The 19821-nt window shown below is 39.5% G+C and overlaps 1 protein-coding gene across 3 annotated transcripts in view; it reads right to left on the reverse strand.

Annotated features, from left to right (window-relative positions):
* Positions 1 to 19821, reverse strand: part of SHTN1 (shootin 1) — a 103197-nt gene that overhangs the window by 15490 nt on the left and 67886 nt on the right. For 2 of the 3 annotated variants that reach the window (XM_049854654.1, XM_049854653.1), the window contains 4 exons: positions 14553 to 14662; positions 11697 to 11750; positions 5810 to 5930; positions 1265 to 1457 (listed from right to left, as the gene is read on the reverse strand). In XM_049854654.1, coding sequence (XP_049710611.1) covers positions 1265 to 1457; positions 5810 to 5930; positions 11697 to 11750; positions 14553 to 14662 — 478 coding nt within the window. The remainder of the gene's footprint in view (positions 1 to 1264; positions 1458 to 5809; positions 5931 to 11696; positions 11751 to 14552; positions 14663 to 19821) is intronic. The other variant, XM_049854655.1, reaches the window with a different exon arrangement.

Raw genomic sequence — 19821 nt, forward strand, 5'->3', positions numbered from 1 at the left:
TATTTTCTGATTAAGATTATCTGTGTAAAATAGTAAACGGAAAAAAAAAAAACCTATACACACACAGTGAAGCATTTCTCAGAATCAAACTTGTCTGAGTCAAATTGCTTTTGTGTCTGGATATTGGTTCAAATGTAGCCAGATTGTTGATGTCAAATTAGGTGCTAAACAAATTTAATAGGAAAGATGAAGAATGAATATAGATCATCTTTCTGTTAAAACTGTTCAAATGGCTCCAGGCAAAAGAGAGGAAACACATGACCGCAGAAGAGAAGGTGCCTTTTAAACACAACGAAATTAGATAAAACTGTAAGTCAGCAAAGAAGGCCATTCATTCCCAAAGGGGTGGGGGGGAACTTAATAGTACCAATGAGAGAAATATAAGAGTGGAAGAAAATACCAGTTGGCAAAAATAGATCAAAACTGAATTTCAACTTCATTTGTCCAGGTTTCACCCTTTCAGCTAAGAAAGCAAGAGCTACAAAAAAAAAGGGGGGTTCTTTCTCTCCTGATAGAACAGGAAATCAGAGGTTTAATTAACCATGATTACAATATTTGGCTGATCTGATTTGTCTCACCTCTTCCTTTTCTTCAAGTGACAAACTAGTTGACATCCTGGCAAGGGAACTAAAGCAAAACGGTAGACTAATTTCAAAAAGAGCTTCTTGCCATTGTTATAAAACAAATTGATCCTCTACCAGAGCTGTCTGAAACAGTGAAGAGCAGGATTAACTCTCTAGCAATCGAAGTGCCACTGTGAAGATTCAAGTCTATACAGATAACTCTCCACACAGTAGTATGCTTTCTTCCTCAGCAGTCTGAAGGCCCATTTTTAACTGAGGACCAGAAAATGAGGCTGTAAAAATGTATCCTTTGAAGTGGCCTCTGATAGATCTAGTTTCATCTCGGGGGGCTCGTGAACCATTAAGAGGGATGATCTAAACATCTGATCTTGAAAGAACGACTAAGAGTCTTCCGATGCAAAATAAATATCATCCAGGTCAATTCCTTGTATAGAAAAAGAACCTAGTTACCAAACCAGTTTAGGGGAAGGAATTCTCTTTAAACATGGTGTCTGCTTTGAATCTGAATGAGACCTCTAGGTTAGAGGCCTAGAATCAAAAGTTGGCTCATCAATTAAAGGAAGTATTTACTGGCTAACCAAACCAATCTGTCTCCAAAGAGAAGCAAACCGAAGTAACACACAAGTTAGTCATCACAGATTCTTCTACACGCTACTTAATAAAGAGGCATCGTTACTTACTGAAATGTAACCTTGGAACGCGTGCATTCTTCCAATTTACGGGGCCCTTCACCTGGCTCAGGTGTTGGGGGGGACGGGCTGTTGAATTCTGCCTCCAGAGTTTTCTTGTTCAAGGCTGTTTTTGTTACACTGGATACAGAACCCAACACTGGCATGGATTTGGACTCTGAGGTGGCTAATATCCCGGTTGGACCTTAAAACCAAACACATACCTCAAGTTTAATAATTCCGTGCGATGCTTATTAATACGCTACTGAAAAACAGATTAGTCGAAAAATCCCTCAGGAAGTGAAAAGGCCAAGTTTGTTAAAACCTCAAGAGCATGCTGAAAAATGTTCCTATTGGACATTTGCTCTGCTTTAGTGGTCCCACTGCTTTTCAATGAACTGGGATGACGCTGAGGAATTGTGTATAGACCTTTAAGAAAATCACAAAACCCCTGGCCGTGGTTCTTTACCTACCGGAGTCGTCAGTGAAACTGGAACTGTGAAAACTCTTTTCTTCTCACAGAGTATGGCTTTCTAACAGCCTGCTCGAACCATTTGGCCCTCAAGAGTTATTTCTTCCCAAAACTCAGCTCCTCATTTTCAACAGAAGATGGAAAGAAGTCAAAAGGTTCTCTTAAAAGGCTCAGGAAGGCTTCTTGAGTATTAAACAGCTTTTATGAACATTTTCATTTTAATGTGAATGAGAAGTAAGTGGATTTATTTCCTCTTTAAAATGCAGATATAGGGTTATAAAAATTAAGTGCCAAAAAGTTTGGCTGTTTACCTTTTTGGATTTTTCAGCTCTTTGGGACAGAATTAAGAAACCATAATGGGGCTTGTTAAATGAAATTACTGGCATACCAATATAAAAATTCTGAGCACTGAAGCCAAGTACCATCGTGGCTTGTTTTTTTTGTTTTGTTTCTGTCATTATGTAGAAAGAGTCTATCCTGACCAGTTTTTCTCAAAGCAAGATCCTAGTATTTTTTTTTTAGAACTTCAGTAGGAACTCTTTTTAAAACAAAGAGAGTTATGAAATAAGTCACAAATGTGCAAATAAAATGGGGAATCCTTAAAAATGAAGCTAGAAGACAATCTTGAAAGAAATGTCAGATTATCTGCCAGGATGGAAAGTTCTGGAAGGTACAGTCCAAAATGTTAGTTGATCCCTGATCCTTAATATTAAGCAATGGAATTTTATTCTTACATTTACATATGAATGTGTTGATGTACTATAACAGCATAACATGTCAACTCCAAAATGAAGTTCTAATTTGAAAAACCTACCTATGAGGGGCTGGAAAATTACTTCACTGTTCTGCTGGGCACCTCCTTCAGCCTGACTCCACAGGAAGACACAGATATGCTCTGGTCTAGCGGAAAGCCCCAGCCCATAAAGCATTAGTGTCTGTCTTCTTCATTATCCATTTCATCTATACCATTCAGGCAGACAGGTTTGTAACATTATTCAATAGTCTGGTTTAAAAGGCCTTTCCCTTCCAGCTACGTTAAGCATGGGGACGTGGGAGTAAAGAGAAAAGGGCAGAAAGATCAAGAAGGAAAGTTCCTGAAAATATAAACATGAAGCTGAGTTCAAGGTTTGCTTGAGATCAGCTCTATTCTGCCCTTGGATAATTGTTGACTACAACACTAAAAAAAAAAATGGCTTTAAACAAACTTGTCAGGGACAAGATCTGCTTCTGAATACACCAACGCCTGCTGCTTGTCCTGGAACTGAAGCCACATTAAAAGGGATGGGACGGTGAGTGAGCTGAGCAGAGCGCTTATTTTTCTTACATATAAAAAAAGAAAAAAAAAAAGTACAGTGTTTAAATTATTATTACTGTATCCTGTTTAAGCCACTCAATGTTTTCCAAGAGGCGCCTGCCACTCTTTGAAATGTCAGTTTGGTAGGCCATAAGGCTAGGTATAACGAGGGAACATCACTTAAACCCATAAGAAGAATTACAAAGAAAAAGATGCCCCTAGGCTCCTGGAGGAGAAACCCACTAATCTGGGATCCGAGTTCTACTACAAACCTCAGGCTCTTCCCTTTGCCAGTCTTAAAATGCTTCCTTTCTTTGCTTGGGATCTCACATTTAGGCTTTCTCATAAGCCTTTGTGTGCAAAAGAAAAGAAAAGTCTCCGAGATTTAGGTGTAACTGAGACACAAACCTATCAAAGTCTTTCTGTAATTTGCCTACCGCCAGCTTCTTCCTTTCTTTGTTTTCTAGGAATTCTCACTACCATCCTTTGTCATTCCACGACCTTCATAAAAAGATTCACACAGTAAATACCTCTTCAAGTTTGATGCTAAGAAATGTGTGTACCACCTAAAATAATGGTATTTCTTTTATTAGGTAATGTTTCTTCTTTTTTCTTTTGCCTTGGCTACTAGGAAGCTCAACAGAAAATTTCTGCTCAGTTACAAGTCACTCCTCTTAGTATGTTTCTCCTCTACTCTACCAATTACATAGTTGTTACTTCTCTATTCATATTCTAATGATTTTATTGAATTTATATCTTTTATTATAACTTCTCTCAAATGATACGAGTATTTGTATACTGGTAGAATCTATTGAATTTATATCTTTTCTTCTAAGTTCCCTCAAATGATACATTAAAAATTTGTATATTGGTGGGCTAAAATAAATAAGAAAACCCTGGTGGTGTAGTGGGTAAGTGCTACGGCTGCTAACCAAGAGGTCAGCAGTTCGAATCCGCCAGGCACTCCTTGGAAACTCTATGGGGTAGTTTTACTCTGTTCTATAGGGTTGCCATGAGTCAGAATCAACTTGATGGCAGTGGGTGGGTTTGGGGTATAATAAAGAAAATGAAAGGCTCTCACCATGCCTATAAATGTGTGCCTACTTTTACCCACTCTTTGAAATATTCAAATTTCCCCAAGGAAAGTATTTCCCTCTTTTTCCCATTGAAATCTAACTCTGAAACAGTGAATACTGCAGTTTTTCAAACAAGTTCATGAAGATGAATTTTTTAGAGGGGGAAAAAAAGTCAGTGCCAAAATACAAAATGTAAATGACATTGCACTAAGATGGCATCCACAAAGTCCTAAATAATAATGACACCTATGTGGGCAGGCATCTTCTCAAGGAAGAAATGATGGAAAGGCTTACTCAAGCTCTGATTAAATCATAAAATGAATGATTCATTATGGAGGGTGAGTAAATGCTTATAAGGCAATCTTAAGAAAAAATCTCAGGCGCTGTAAAACAGCCAAAAACCAAACCCATTTGCCATCGAATCAATTCTGACTCATAGTGACCCTATAGGACAGAGCAGAACTGCCCCATAGAGTTTCCAAGGAGCGCCTGGCAGATTCAAGCTGCTGACCCTTTGGTTAGCAGCCGTAGCACTTAGCCACTATGCCACCAGGGTTTCCTCAAGCACTATATGGCACTCTTAATTTTCCTGAGAGGTGGCTACTTTTCTAAAGGGAGAAATCCTTGTAGGATTTCTAGCAAAAGAATTTCCAGACCAAAGTAAAAACTAAATACCTGAATTATCTGAAGAAGAAAACGAAGGCTATGGCTTTTAGTAATAAAAGAGTTTGGCTGGCATTGCACTGTCATTGATTCATGGATATCGACTCAATTGTTTGAAGAAATCCCTACTTGAAAACTAGAGCTTGACTACCCAAGGCCCAAATGCATGACTCAGTATTTTACAGATTTCAACTGTTGAAGTGGACTCACTAGAGTTGACTAAACAATGAAGGGAAGAGTTTATGTAAACTGAGTCTAAAAGATTCATCCCATTAGCTATGGCTGCTGACTAATTTAAATTTTATGGTAGTTTTCCAAAGTCAGCTTCCTACCTGGCCTGAAACATCATAAACGTTCCTGCTAATTTCTGTGACTAAGTCTGTAAGAGAAAACAAAAACTGAAGTCATACAAAGTTAGTTCTGAAATAGATTTAGAGACAAGAAACTAAATGGATATGAAAAGTAAAGTTGATTTCTCTGCATTTGTAACTGATGTGTAAGTACTCATATTACTCCTGATAATTCATTACCATTCACTGTGTGCCTACTCTGTGCCAGGCACCGTGCCAAATACTTATTTAACCCTTACAATAATCCTATGAGGTAGATGCTCTTATTAGCCTCACTTTATAGATGAAGAAAACTGAGGCACAGAGAGGTTGAGTAATTTGCTGAAGGGGAAGCAGCTGGTAAACGGCAGAGCCAGGATTCAAACTCAAGCCCTCTGGTTCCAGAGCCTGAACTCAATGCTGTATTGTTGCCAAACCCATGCTGAATGTCTTTACACAAGGGCATCTTGTATTAAGCAAACCAGATCTATAAAAGCCTAATCACCCACAAATAAATAAGTAAACAAACATACCAATAAATTAAAATACTTAAGAGTTCTTATGAGATACCCCTAAGGACCTCTGCCCATCCAGTACTTCTCACTCACATTAAAAAAGGTATTTTAATCATAATAAAAAAGATGGTTGCATGTTAAAAAGGGACTTAAAGGAAGAGGTTTCAGAGAAGAAGAGGAAGATTGTGGAGAATTCAAACCAGCTTACTACTGCTATCTGCTTCTGCTGTCACCTTTCTGCGACGCAAAATCCTTTCTAACTCAGTTTCACTGTTTTCAGTGTCAAGGGATTTTAAGCTTCTTGAACTAGTGGATTTGTTAAGTGTCCCCTAAAGCGAAAACAAAACAAAAACAAAAAGGTTAATGTTTTAATACAATATACAAAAGAATACAAAAAAAAAATCAAACCACCAAAACGTTACCTGAATTTGAATGGAATTAAGGAATAAAATTAATTTGGTATATATATTACTGTGCGTATCTTCGGCAACACTTAGTGTTGGATCATTTAAGAAGATGCTACAAATGATGATATAAATTCTAGCTTTTGTATCAAAAGAACAGTGCAAGAACACCTCTTGATGAACTAATGACATGAAATTCAGCGTGGGAAGGGACTCGCACCTTTGATGATTAAGATTCTGATGTGTGCTGATCCCACGGAGAAGAGAACAGCTATATCAAACTCACCTTAGAAGGACATCTTGATATGGCCGCCATGTACTACCGAACCCAAATCCTTGTGGCAATGAAAAACGTGTGGCTGGTTTTTCAGACAGCGTGACCACTACCGCACACCTGGTGACGTGCTGTCATGGCTGCCAGAGGAGGCACGAAATGCTCCCCGGTGGCCCACCCAAAGAAACTGTGCCCTGAGCATACACTGACTTCAGTGTGAAAGACAAAAGGCTATAGTCATACGGGGAGGAAGGAAGAGCTGGGCTTCTTAATTCCAACTTCCTAACAGGAAAGGAAACTGTGGTGGTGTAGTAGTTAAGAGCTACAGCCGCTAACCAAAAGGTTGGCAGTCTGAATCCACCACGTGCTCCTTGGAACCCTATGAAGCAGTTCTACTCTGTCTTACAGGGTCACTGTGAGTTGGAATGGACTCAACAGCCATGGGTTTGGTTTATTTTTGGAACAGAGGAGACAGCCCTGGCAGCACAGTGGTCAAGAGCTCAGCTGCTAACCAAAAGGTCGGCAGTTTGAATCCACCAGCCACTCCTTGGAAACCCAGTGGGGCGGTTCTACTTTGTCCTATAGGGTCACTATGAGTTGGAATCGACTCAACAGCAACAGGTTTAACAGAGGAGAGGAGCTCTGGTGGCACAGAGGCTAAGCAATTGGGTGCTACTTGAAAAGTCGGTGGTTCGAACCCACCAGCCACTCCACAGGAGAAAGATGTGGCAGTCTGCTTCCATAAAGATTTACAGCCTTGGAAACCCTATGGGGGCGGTTCTACTCTGTTCTATAGGGTCACTAAGAGTTGGAATTGACTTGACAGCAACTTTTTTTTTTTTTAACAGAGGAGTCAGTGAATGTATCCAGGGCCCAGAAGATACTGAAGGAAACAAGAGATGCCACAAAGCTATGTTCCTGATAAAACAGATATCTGCTTTCAAGAAGACAAAGACCCCTGCGAAGGCTCACTGCCCTGTCCCCCTAGGAAGTCTGTTATGGAGGGAGAGCTATGGTTTTTCCATCTCCATTACCAGTCAAGTGTTTGTACAGAACACTGGGTGAAGTACTTCTTCACAGTTAGACGTAGGATTGGCACCACACCATCACAAGTGGCCCATTAACCTTTCTTACGTAATAAAGACCTAAGACCTACTATTGGCCCTCGTCACCTGTGCCCAGGCTTAAAAAAAAAAAAATGAGGAGAGCCACAATCTTTTGATTACAGCAAGTCAGAGCCTCAAGTCTGGTATAATTTGCCAGACTTTATGCTAAAGTCAGAAGGCTGCTTTTGTCCAAGACTGACAACCAGGCCTGCCTTTGTAATTTCTAAAGTTACTGAAGTGTTTGCCTTCCTCCTGCTCCCTTCCTCCTGCCGACCTCTTGAAGGATTCTAAGAATTCTACTACCTACAAATTGGTAATCCATGATTCTTCTTTAGCCTATAAAACAAAAACAGTTGCTTGGAGAATCAGGTGGTTACAAATCTCAAATGATACAGGTTATTACGTCATTTTGGTTAGAAAGGTTCTCCCGGCCCCCAACTGCACAAAATCCTAGAAAAGCAACCTGTTGTCAGGGGAGAAACTGCTAACAAGGTTAGGAGATGGCATTCTGTTGTTGTCAGCTGCCTAACCCAAATTGATGTGCAAAATACGTAGGTAAGTCTCATATTTTAATCAAGCATACGATGCTTTTCCTCCTGGAAATACTTCTTTTTTGCTTCATTTATTGCAAAAATCCATAAGACAAATTCAAAGGAATATCACATCACATGTAACACTCTAACTACTGATTTTATAATTGAAAACTGAGATGATTTGGTTTATTTATCTAATGGTTAACAATGCGGAACTGCATCTACTCATTGAACAGTCACATAGTAAGGTAGGACTGACCCTGACAAGGAAGAGAAAACAGAACTAAAGCCACTTCGGGTAAATTTGACAAATGTATTAGAACAACTAGTCCCAAATCATCTGTGCTTATAATTTTTAAAACTGTACCCTCTGTATCATTCGTTGACGAATAATTGAACATTTTACGGCTATTACTATTAGAATAACTCATAAAAATAATAACTGAATGTCAAGGACATTCTTATGATTTTCCCAATGGCTGTAGTAAATTCAAAAAAACGATGTGTGTGTGTGCACACACATAATACACACACATACACGTATACCCTCCATGGATATTTTTAATTAATAAAGCTATCTTTCACAAAATTCTCTTTTTCATGTGGATAACTGCATCATTTCCCGGAATTCCAGGCTGGTAGGCTGCCCTCTCATCACACCTGATACTGAAGGAATCCTACTAAGTTCTCATCCTTGAATCCCAAGCTTCTTCCTTCACTTACTGATTAGTGTGGTTGATTCAGTTAATATATGAGGACACTTTAAATAGGGAACTATGAAAGGAAGCTTTCTGTATGACTCTCAGCTGAAATGATGAAGGACCCCAGCAAATAAAGCATCAAGATTATGTTAGTTATCTATTTATATTAGAATCATAGAATTTAAGAATCAAAAATTACCTTAGAAACCACATAGTACACACAATTCCTCTGCTATACAGGTAAGAGAACTCAAACTCAGTAAGCCTCAGGGTGTGGGCCATGTCCCACAAGTTCGTGATGGGGCCGGACCTAGAATTTAGATCTTCTCGTGCCCAAACCAGTACTCATTTTCTACTTTAAAACACTGATTATTTATCAATCTTAGCTTCCACGTCAGTTAAACGTTCATAATAACGACTAATCTAACTGTCAAGCGGAAAAATTAACTAGTCGATAATTTCTGAGTACTTTGAAAAACTGACAATGTTTGAAAAAGACCCACAGGAGAATTATTTTAAAGGTTGCTTTTGGCAACGACTATGGGTGATGGTTGCACAACGTCATTAATAAATTGATAATCACTAAATTGTACAAGTAACAAATGTTGAATTGGCAAATGTTGTGTTATGTAGGTTTTATAACAATATAAAAGCTGCTTTTGCTTCTTTGATTTAGAGTGAAATGAATTTAGAAAGAGAATTTTAGATTAATTTGTACTGATTTGTTCTTCAGAAATCACCATTTCCACTTAGAGTGGCTTTTAAATGACTGAGGTGACTCAAGTGGTTTCCTAGACCTTAAAACCCCTGTGACTATGACAAATAGACTACGTATATTTTATTTACAAAATACACAGCCTTAAAAATTAAGTGGGAACAGGCTTGGAAGGATGAGTTGAGTCAACACTGAGACTTTAAAAATTAGTTTGAAAATTGTACAACTCAAAATGGAGTGAGGTTTTCCATCTCCCTGTAAACCGGAGATTTGTTTTATGCATGGGCTAACTCTCAGAGGTAGGACAAATCTCCAGGTTGTGGATGTACTTTACAACTCAGGTCACGTTCTATTGCAACAAAAACACTCCCACAATGAGTTTTTTCCTGGTTTCTGTTCTACAGCAGAACTGAACACAGTGTTACTTGGTTCAACATACAAGCACCCAGGCCACAATCTGTAGGCCTTTCACGTTCTTTCTTCCAGGTTTGTTCCTCCCATGCCACATTGTGAGGCTGGTATTGTGTGCTTTACTGTGTATGAACTTTGATAACCCTAATGATCTGATCTCCAGCAAGAAGCACCAATAAAGCCCCATCTGTTTGGTGGGCTAAGCTAGGGGATTCCTTTCTATCTTAGAAGAATTCGTACAGTATTCTTGGCCCTAGGTGACTGGGAACTACCAGTGTTGCCTCAGTGGAAACTTCTATGTGCCGTCTGGCAAACGAAAGCAGAAGAGCAATCATGAGCTGAAGTTGTTTTTTTTTAATTAATGCAGAGAATGGATATTTACAGAACAATGCGTCAATGCCAGGTAAGGAAGAGCACCATAATGATTAATCCAGGGCAAGGAGGAGGGGAGCGATTTACAGAAAATCAAGATGTTTTTATAAAAATTCATAATTTTTAAATTATTACACAAACATCTATTTCACAGATTTCTCTCCTTGAAGTGGCACAAAATTATAATGAATCTGATCTTCAAGAGCAAGGCTGTAACTCAGTAAACTTGCTAGCAGCCAGCATTATAGGCTGAGAATGGGATATCTTAGGTAATCGAATATTATCATAGGGATCTCCTATGGATATCTAATTTTTCAAGTAAATCTAAGTTTTAAAAAGTTCAAACGCTGTACGATTTTCTCTCACTGATGATCCAGAACTTCACAGTGCCCCTGGGGCATCTTTCTGAACATGAATTATCATTACGATGCAGAGACAACTGAAGGAACTGAGGACAGGGAGCTCTTAACACCACGCTGGACGACAAAGCCTTCCGATTAAGGAACGCATTCGGTTATAACAACAGGACTTTGTCAAAGGCTTTAATACTTCATTCTGCAGGCAGATCACCACTGCTAGCCAGTGATACATCGCTCTTCAGCGCTAATCCCACCCACCTAAAACTAAAGCAAACTAATGAAGCCATTCCTAGTTAAGTCTACTGTTTAAAGACATGCTTGATGAACATAATTTTGTTTACCACAATTATGTGGATATCTATATGCAATGCATAATTAGCACAGTAACAACAAACATGGGCGTATTTGGTCCTCTACTTCCGCCCCTGCATTTGCTGACTTACAGTGCACAGTAACTGGTGTTGGGGCTAGAACAGGATCTGAGACCAGGGCTCCTAGTCTCTGAAACATTTTCTAAGTGAGGCATTTGTCTCTGAATGCAACTGTTGGAGAGGGTAGCAGCCATTTATTTCACCGGCAAAAACTCACAATTTGGAAAGCAGAAATATGAGCAGAGACGGGCACTAGGTATGTTCTCGCGTGTGTGTGAATTACCCCAAGGAAATGAAATTGGTAGCATAAAGAGAAGGACTCTTATTTTATTCTACAGTTTATCGTCACAGAATTTTTTTAAACTGTGAGAAAAGGCAGACTGTGCCCCTGAGAGTAACATATTTGGTAGATGCTCAGATTTACATTTTAGGTGCCAAGAACTCCACTCTCATGCCCCGAAATAAACCACTATCCATTCCAGGGGCTCTGCTCTATCTATGTTATGAATAAACATGACCTGTTCCTCACACGGAGTCAGGTCCTTTATCTGCAAGCTTTTATGCCAGGATTGAAAGGCAAGAATGGGGAATGACGATTTTGGTAAACACGTAGCCACTATCTGAAACTGATCACGGCTAAATCCTCAAGTAGAAAGAGCAAAGTGTTATTTGATACATTAGTAACACCTGTGGTGGAGAAGTCCATAAATACAATCAAGTAAACTGTCAAAAGAAATGAGGCTTACTATAAATGGAAATAAAACATATCCAAAACAGTGATTTATAAAAACATCATAAAACATTTTCCTTTAGTTTCCCTATTAGCTAAGCAGTAAGCTGTGTTCTTACCAGTATTCCTTTCAGTTCATTCACTGCACTTTCAGAGCCTCTGGGAGATTCTGGCTACAATTTTAAAAAAGAAAAAAAAATTACTGAATAATTCCATTTTAAAATATTAAACAAAGATTGCTACATGGCAAAGTGCTGGTAGTCTATATTGGTGATATGTACGATTATACTTTTTTCCATTAGGTCTATGTCTTACAGTTAGGAACAATATTAGCCAGGTGCAGTTAAATAGAAAATTAGCAGTTATGTTCAAAGTAAAAGGACTCAGGCTACTGTGTCTTCTAAATATCGTTTTGTTACCCCTCGGTTATCATCACGGATAGAAAAGATTTGGTAAACACTAGATTTCAAAGATTCAATTCCAAATTATTCACAACTTTTTAAAACAAACTTTTCTCCACCTGCATTGCTGGACTTAACGCCAGCAAGCTTGGAACAGAAAGAAGGCAGCTCAGAGCAGAAAGTGAGCGACAAGCAGGAAACCTCTCTCAGCTCCATTAGCTTTAGGCGAAGGCCAGCTTACAGAGGACATGCATATCTTGCTTCAGTTATTTCACAACGGCGGAGTCAGAGCCAGGAATGGTGAAGAATCTTGCTTACAGGAGAATATTAGCATTGTCTGCTGTCAGAACAGTAAAAGGCTTCAGAAGGTGTGCAGTCCAATCACTCCATCTTACTCATGAGGAAAGTTAGGCCTTGAGAAAGGCACTAGTTGAGTCAGGTGTCTTGGCTACAAGACGGTTCTCTTATGGCCCCAAAACAAAGTAATTTGAAACGAAGTTGTGAGTAATATTTGCCTGTCTGCCCCACAATACCTAACAGTCTCGGTCAGTGGACCCCTCAACTAATGTAAGGAAAATTTGGTACCAGGCCCTCATGAAAAAGAAGATCTAGAATGACCTCTGACCTCCCTGTACCACTTCCTCTCACAAAGGATAGAGGTGAAGGTTAATCTTGAAAGACACAGTGAAGGGAACTTTCCAAGGTTCTTATTCCTGAAATAGAAGTAGGGTTATTTCTCCCCCATCAAGAAACCAGAGGTGATCAAAAGCAACCTATAATCCTTTCCTTTCAATAGATAATCAAAGAATAAAATCTTATTTCAATTAAAAAAACAAATACAGAGAGAGAGAGGTTTGCTGCTCACGTGTAAACTAGACTAAGGAATTAAACTTTCATAGCACAGGTTTTCTGTGAAATATGCATGCCATTGTGCCAGTCACAAGCTCTAGAGTGCTAACTTTAACCACCCCAGCACCACCGACAACATCAAGGAATTTACAAAAAATGCAGTTAAATGAGTATTTTCAAGACAGCCTTGACTTGTGCAGATAAACTGTTCAGGTGACAAGCTGTGACTTTTGAGCAAGTGCCCCACCAAAAGGCATTCTCAAAAGTGCCACCATGCCACTCAGACTGCGCTCAGAATGCACCAGCCCTTGGAAGCCTGGACGGCATACTCTCCTAACGTGAGCCATTTCAGGAAAGCGCCCATGGTAACGGAGATTCGAGCATGCAGTGACCCTTTGCTTTCAAGGTTATTGACCAGGTCGTTCAGCACCACATCTACATAGTTTAATGATTACCAGCAAAAAACCCAGTTGTCCACTGATCCTGGTACAGTTGCTTTCCAGATTTTGAACTGACATTAAAGAATGTGTAACTGTTGGAAGATTCATGAGAAGAGACAAAAAGTACAAAGTGATATTCTGAAAACGAAAGCAAGTATGGAACATCGATTGCTTATATTTTAAGAGTTTTTCAACACTTTTTCTTCCTAATTTCACGTGCCTTTATGACATTGCATTTTTCTCTAGTAATAGTTTGGTTTTGCTTATTCCTTCCATAATAGTTGTGAAATGGGAGTCATAAAAATGTACTCTTTTCAAAGGTTCTGTTTAGACACTGCATTTTTACAGTGCTTTCACGTCCTTTTTTTCCACTTGATCCTGACAACCACCCTGTAAGTCAGGGGTGTTATGCTCATTTTGTGGAAAAAAGGTTGCGTGGGGGCGGGGGGAGCTGGGCAATGCCACAAAGGCTCCCACATCAGCAACAGTGTGCCTCACCCACCCACCAGACACCAGCTCTGAAACAGCTGTGCCAGCTGGTCCCACACACTCAGCTTCTCTTTCAGTTTTACACTCTGTCCCTTACTTAGAAAACTGCTCTCAGATTGCTGGCACAAAAATTACTCTATATGGTTGGCCAAAGCTTCCATTTCACTAGATGAAAATCTGCTCTTGCAGCTCAGAAGTATTCTTTCCCTCTTTCCAACACCAACTCCCTGCTGGGCCACACCGTGGCCACACCTGCCTTGCCTGCCATCTTGCCTGCCTACAACAAAGCCACAACTTTAGAAGCCCGGAGGAATCTGCAGTGAGCAGGCATGACATTTAGGGCCACTCAAGTAGTTAAAGAAGAGGGACAGCCTTGAGAGAAAGAAAGAACCATAGAAGTCTGGCTAAAAAAAAAAAGAGAGAGAGAAGTAAAAGGAGAAGAAAGAGAACCAGCCTATTGATACCTAATCAGAGCGAGGAAAGAAAGAACATTTTTCAAGAAAAACATCAAAAACTCTAATATTGGGTTGATTTAAATGGGGCACACATAGAAAGGGAAAGGAGGGCTGAATAGATTCTCGGAGCCATGATAGATCCTGGAGCACTCACTGTTGCCTGGTTTAGGTGACAGCTGATTAGATACGGACGAAACGTTCTCCTTGAAATGACCGGGAATAAGTAACTCTTGACAATCAGTCCTGATGTAGCTTTCATCAAATTTCATGTTTTTACATTTAAAATAGAAACAGCAAAGACAGAGAGAAAGAAAAATAAGAGGCATTTAACTACTCCATACCTTGGCCTTCGGTCTGGCTGTCTGGTTAACTGGCCTGAGATGAACTCCCTTTTTAATTCTATCCATCATCTCTTCAACCGCTTGCCTCTTCAGATCTGTGACTTCTTCAGCTGTTCAAAGAACACACACATAAATCATCTTCTATTACAAAAAAAAAACCCGGCTATATCCTACATTTGCTGACTTAGACTGCACTACGGAATTAATCTCAGTCATTTTTCAGAGAGAGTCACAGATCACCAACCATTTACTAAGGTTAGCATAGCTACCAGGTAGCAACTTTTTTTTTTTTTTTTTAAATAAAATATCAGAAAAATAAGTTATAAAAATTAAGATCAAATTCATAGCATCGAAGTCAATAATGGCTCACCTGTGTTAGAACACAATTAAAATGCATTTTGTTCTATTTGTCAGAATGTATAGACTTTAGGGCTTTAAAAATGCAACTTTGTACCTAGTCCCAAAAAATCATTCATCTTTGCTTCAAAGATGTTTTTATGACTTGCAGTATGTCCTATGTCAAAGAATTAGCCCAGAGAAGGAATAACCATCAAAAAACCCATCTGAAAATAGATCAAAGAGATCTTCTCCTTGAGGGAAAAAAATCCATAGACAAAAGATGTGCAGCAAATAGGTAAAATCTATTTTTAAATTGCCATCTTTTATTTAGAAATCACATGGAAAGGAAACATTTAAGCAAACCTCTTTCAAGTCTTTTTAAATTGTCAATGTTAAAAGAAAACATACATCTAGAAATGATTGCAATTAAATCTGAAAAAAAATTTCAGTTGCGTTACTTGCGTTATTTGGCTTCAGAAACAATAAAGCTGCTGAGATGTACATGAATTAGGTGAGTGCATCTGAGGTGACCCCAGCCCTGCTAATCTGAATAGTGAACTCTCTCTCTCGTAGACTAGCTTGACCTAAAGCAAAGAACAATTTTACAACATTTATCACAATTAGTACAGGTCCAGATCTTGTGTTTAACTAACTACCCCATTGCTGTTGAGTCAATTCCAACTCATGGTGGCCCCATGCATTACAGAGCAGAACTGCTCCATAGGGTTTTCTTGGCCGTAATCTTTACGGACAGATCACGAGGCCTTTCTTCCCTGGTGCTGCTGGATAGGTTCAAACTGCCTACCTTCAGGTTAGTAGTAGAGTACAGATCATTTGTGCCTCCCAGGGACCCTTAGATCTTGTGTTTATCTCCACCTAATTCACCCCCAACCAATATATTTAAGTTTAAATAGCTCATAAAGGCCTTCTGATTAGTATCCTTAAAGACTCCACATTGCCGGGCATATGGTGGGCACTCAACAAGTATCTACTAACTGACTGACTTCTTCCAAAGTTTTGCCTTTAAATGGCTATTAATATTTCTACCATTTGAGCAGGACTGACTAAGCCCTAAAAGGCTCGATTCTAAATGGAAGTAATCACGTTACATCCCCAAACTAATCAGCAGTATTATCAAGCTTTGTGTTAAGGAGGCTTAAATCATAGCTGCTGCTTCTGCTACACGGCCAGGCTTCACTCTAAGCCCGGGCAGTCATTCCTCTTATTCAAGTGCCTAGAAGAGCAACTAAGAGAGTCCAGAAAGTTCTATCTCTCTCACCTCTGCAGCCCCACAGTTATGGGATCTTTGCTGTATTTATTTACTGTACAACCTAGATTTTCTGAAATTGTCCTGACTTCAAATACTTCTTTGGTCATCTTCACAAGCCACTGCAGATGCTGGGAATTAACATTTTTCAATATTCAAACATTTTCTGGACCCCCAAAAAGTATCTTTTGCCAGACAGTGTGGGAAATATGGCCACCAAAGCAAGAACTCACCCAAGAGTAGGTGAAAGGCAAAATTGTGGGCTGATCAACCATGTGCCCATAAGTAGAATGTTCTTGGGCAGCTTCTGCTGATGGCTCACAAACATCAACAAGGCGACACACAAGGAAATTACTATGGGAGGAAATTCATTCACTCACTCACTCATTCATTCATTCCACCATATCTTAATACCTAGTCTGCTCTACAAAGTGCTTGTGCTGACCCTATCCGTAATCAGGAGTGACAAAACCTAGACCTGCCATTCAGGCACCTGGTATGGGTATGGGATTTATTCATGGGAATTTAAAAAATATCTTCAAAAAACATTGGATTTTCAGAGAGGCTGCCATTTTAAGTGAGACTGAGAAGTGCTGAATGGCAATAGGAACACCGCCTACAAACAGATTAGCACTCTGTAAGGAATGACTGAAACCCAATTAAATGCACCATACAAAAACTAATTAAGGCAGACAGATGGAGAATTATGGTCAACACCATTCAAATCTGCTACAGCATCTAACATATCAGGAATTTAAAGTAGTTTTTTATATTTGCTTGCCAGAATCATAGTGATAATTCAGAGAAGTGCCACTATCTGTATTGTGGGCAGATTATAAACCAGGCTTTAATTTCTCAGCCTTTTTCAAATGTAAAAGCTTAACTGGTTTTAAGAAATCGCTCTTATCAGATTCCCTACTCAGGCACAATACATGGGTGATGCTAGCGACCCAAGCCTTCTCTCTCGCCGACTCTGTTTCTGAACTAGCAAAAAGCAATCTATATGAACTCCCAAACTATTAAGCAGTTCTAATAAATCTGCAAGAATCGCCTATAGAGAGCTCATGGTATGTTTTGTTACTCTTTCTACAATCACGCAGTTAGTAATTGTCTCACAAAGGCCTGTAATCAGGGGGACAATAGAAATATGCAGGATACTGGAGATTAAAGAAAAGGGACAAATGAAGACAACAGGTCTAATGTTACTGAACTGCCACAGGAAAATAAAATAAAATGTTCTTTGAGTTAGTGCTTCAAGGTCAGCCTTGGATCAGAAAGCTACATGGAATTAAATGAGGCTTAAATTTTAAGACCCACTTGAAAAATAAGTGAGTTCCTTAAAAAAAAAAAAAAAAAGACCCACAGGCAAAACCATCATCTTGTTGCTCAGAAAAGCCTTTGGCTGTTAACTAGAAGAAACTGCAATGAATTTTTAAATTTCACAGGAATTCAGTCTTTTTCACTAATATTTTTAAAAAGGCATAGAAAAAAATTTTACTTCACGATGCATCAATCTCTAAGGACCCATTCTGGTTGGATGAGTTTGAAGCAGCCTGAAGTTAAAGGAATTCCTTAACTACAACAATCACGGGAACCTGCAGCAAGAGGACCCGTTTCACCCTCCAGAGGTCATAGGTACCTTTCCTTTGTTTTGTTTTGTTTTTTTCCAGTTAGCATTTTGAGTATTTTCTATGTGCTGGGCACTATTCTAAACACTTTTCATGTTGTGAGATTCATTAATTCTCACAACCCTATGGCATTGGTACAATCACTGTCTCCATTCTACCGATAAGCAAAGTGAGTCACAGAGGCAAGAAAATATTAACAAAGTAATGGGCTTAAATGTGTGGTAAACAGCCGGCAGACCTCCAAGTCCCAGAACTGGCCCAATAAATACAGTGGTGTCAAGATTACAGCTATTAACTTCAAAGTTTGAAATGATTTCTTACATTCAGACCATAAAACTACATCTAAAGTCTTCCACAAACCTCCACAATCAAGCGTTCTAAGAGCCATAACCAAGTGTCATGGATTGAATTACGCCCCCCAAAAATGTGTGTATCAATTTGGCTGGGCCATGATTCCCAGTATTAAGTGATTTTCCTATATGTTGTAAATTCTGCCTCTATGATGTTAACGAGGGAGGACGGGTGTCAGTTGTGTTAGTGAGGCAAGACTCAATCTGTAAGACTGGGATTGTGTCTTGAGGCAATCTCTTGAGAGATAAAAGAAAGAAGAGAGCAGAGAGACAGGGGGACCTCATACCACCAAGAAAGCAGCACCGGGAGCAGACTTCATTCTTTGAAACTGGGGCCCCTGCGCCTGCGAAGCTCCTCCACTAGGGGAAGATTGAGGACAAGGACCTTCCTCCAGAGCCAACAGACAGAGAAAGCCTTCCCCTGGAACTGATGCCCTGAATTTGGACTTTTAGCCTACTTTACTGTGAGGAAATAAATTTCTCTTTGTTAAAGCCATCTACTTGTGATATTTCTGTTATAGCAGCACTAGATGACTAAGACATCAAGCAATAAGAGTTTTTCCCTCATATGCTCTGAAAAGCATACCAACTATAGACTATGATAGCAAGACTGGTCCCTATGTCATAAATGCAAGCCCATAAGAGTCACAGATGATACAGTGTGGGATGCCCTACATGCATTCATCATGGATTGAATCATGGGTTGGTTTACTCATTTGTCATGAATTTGATCATGGTTGGTTTACTCATTCAACAGCTATTTTTCAGTGTGAACTATGAACAAGACATTAGAAATAACTGCCTTCCAGGCAGCTATGCTGCTCCACCACATAACAGTGAAGGCAGTATGATATTAGGGCTGCTTGTCTAAAACTCCTGAAGCAACAGAGAATTATACTTCTGTGTCAGTATTTCTATTTAGATTCTCAAAATAACAGTCCAATAGCCCAAGGATATCAGAGAAAATATTACCACATTTCATGAATTGTAAATGAAATACCATTTCTGTAAGGGAAATGCTATGACTCCTAATACTGGGGCTTGAGACATTCTAGAATCTTTTTTTTTTTTCACTTAAGGGGGCTGTTGAGGATGACAAACTGATAATGGAATCTACTTCAAGGGAAAAATCATTTCCTCCTGACTGCCCTCCTGACCCTCTAAAACATACTGATTGCCCCCAAATGAGACTGAAACAAGCAACATTTAAATTACAGTGTCAGGGGAATTGAGAGTTAACTAGGATCCTGGCTGCCCTGCAAGCCACCACAGGCAGGACTGGTTCCGAATCCAGCAATGCCTTGTGCAAAGCAGAATCTGCCTTTCAGCCCCATTGCTGTTCGGAGGAAGGACAACGAAAGTCTGCAAGAGGTAGGCACAGCAACCACAGGTGAAATTAAACAGCTCTGTTTGTAATGGTGCCGGGAGGATCCTGGCTAAGAAAGAAAAACACAAAGTCCAAACTTCATTCACTATACGGGAAAGCTGATACAGGCTGCAGCGATGGGTAAACAAACCCTCAAAGAACTTGCAATCTATTCAGGAGGAGAGATGTGGAAATTGTGTAAGGGCAGGGGGCGGGATGAGAAGGCATTAAATCCACACTGTAACAGAAGTTGAAACAAAATGTTATAGCAACACCCAACATTGAGCCATTCATTCCGGATTATTAGTAAATACGGGCA

The sequence above is a fragment of the Elephas maximus genome, chromosome 16 (assembly GCF_024166365.1).
Source record: "Elephas maximus indicus isolate mEleMax1 chromosome 16, mEleMax1 primary haplotype, whole genome shotgun sequence".
Taxonomy (NCBI): Eukaryota; Metazoa; Chordata; class Mammalia; order Proboscidea; family Elephantidae; genus Elephas; species Elephas maximus.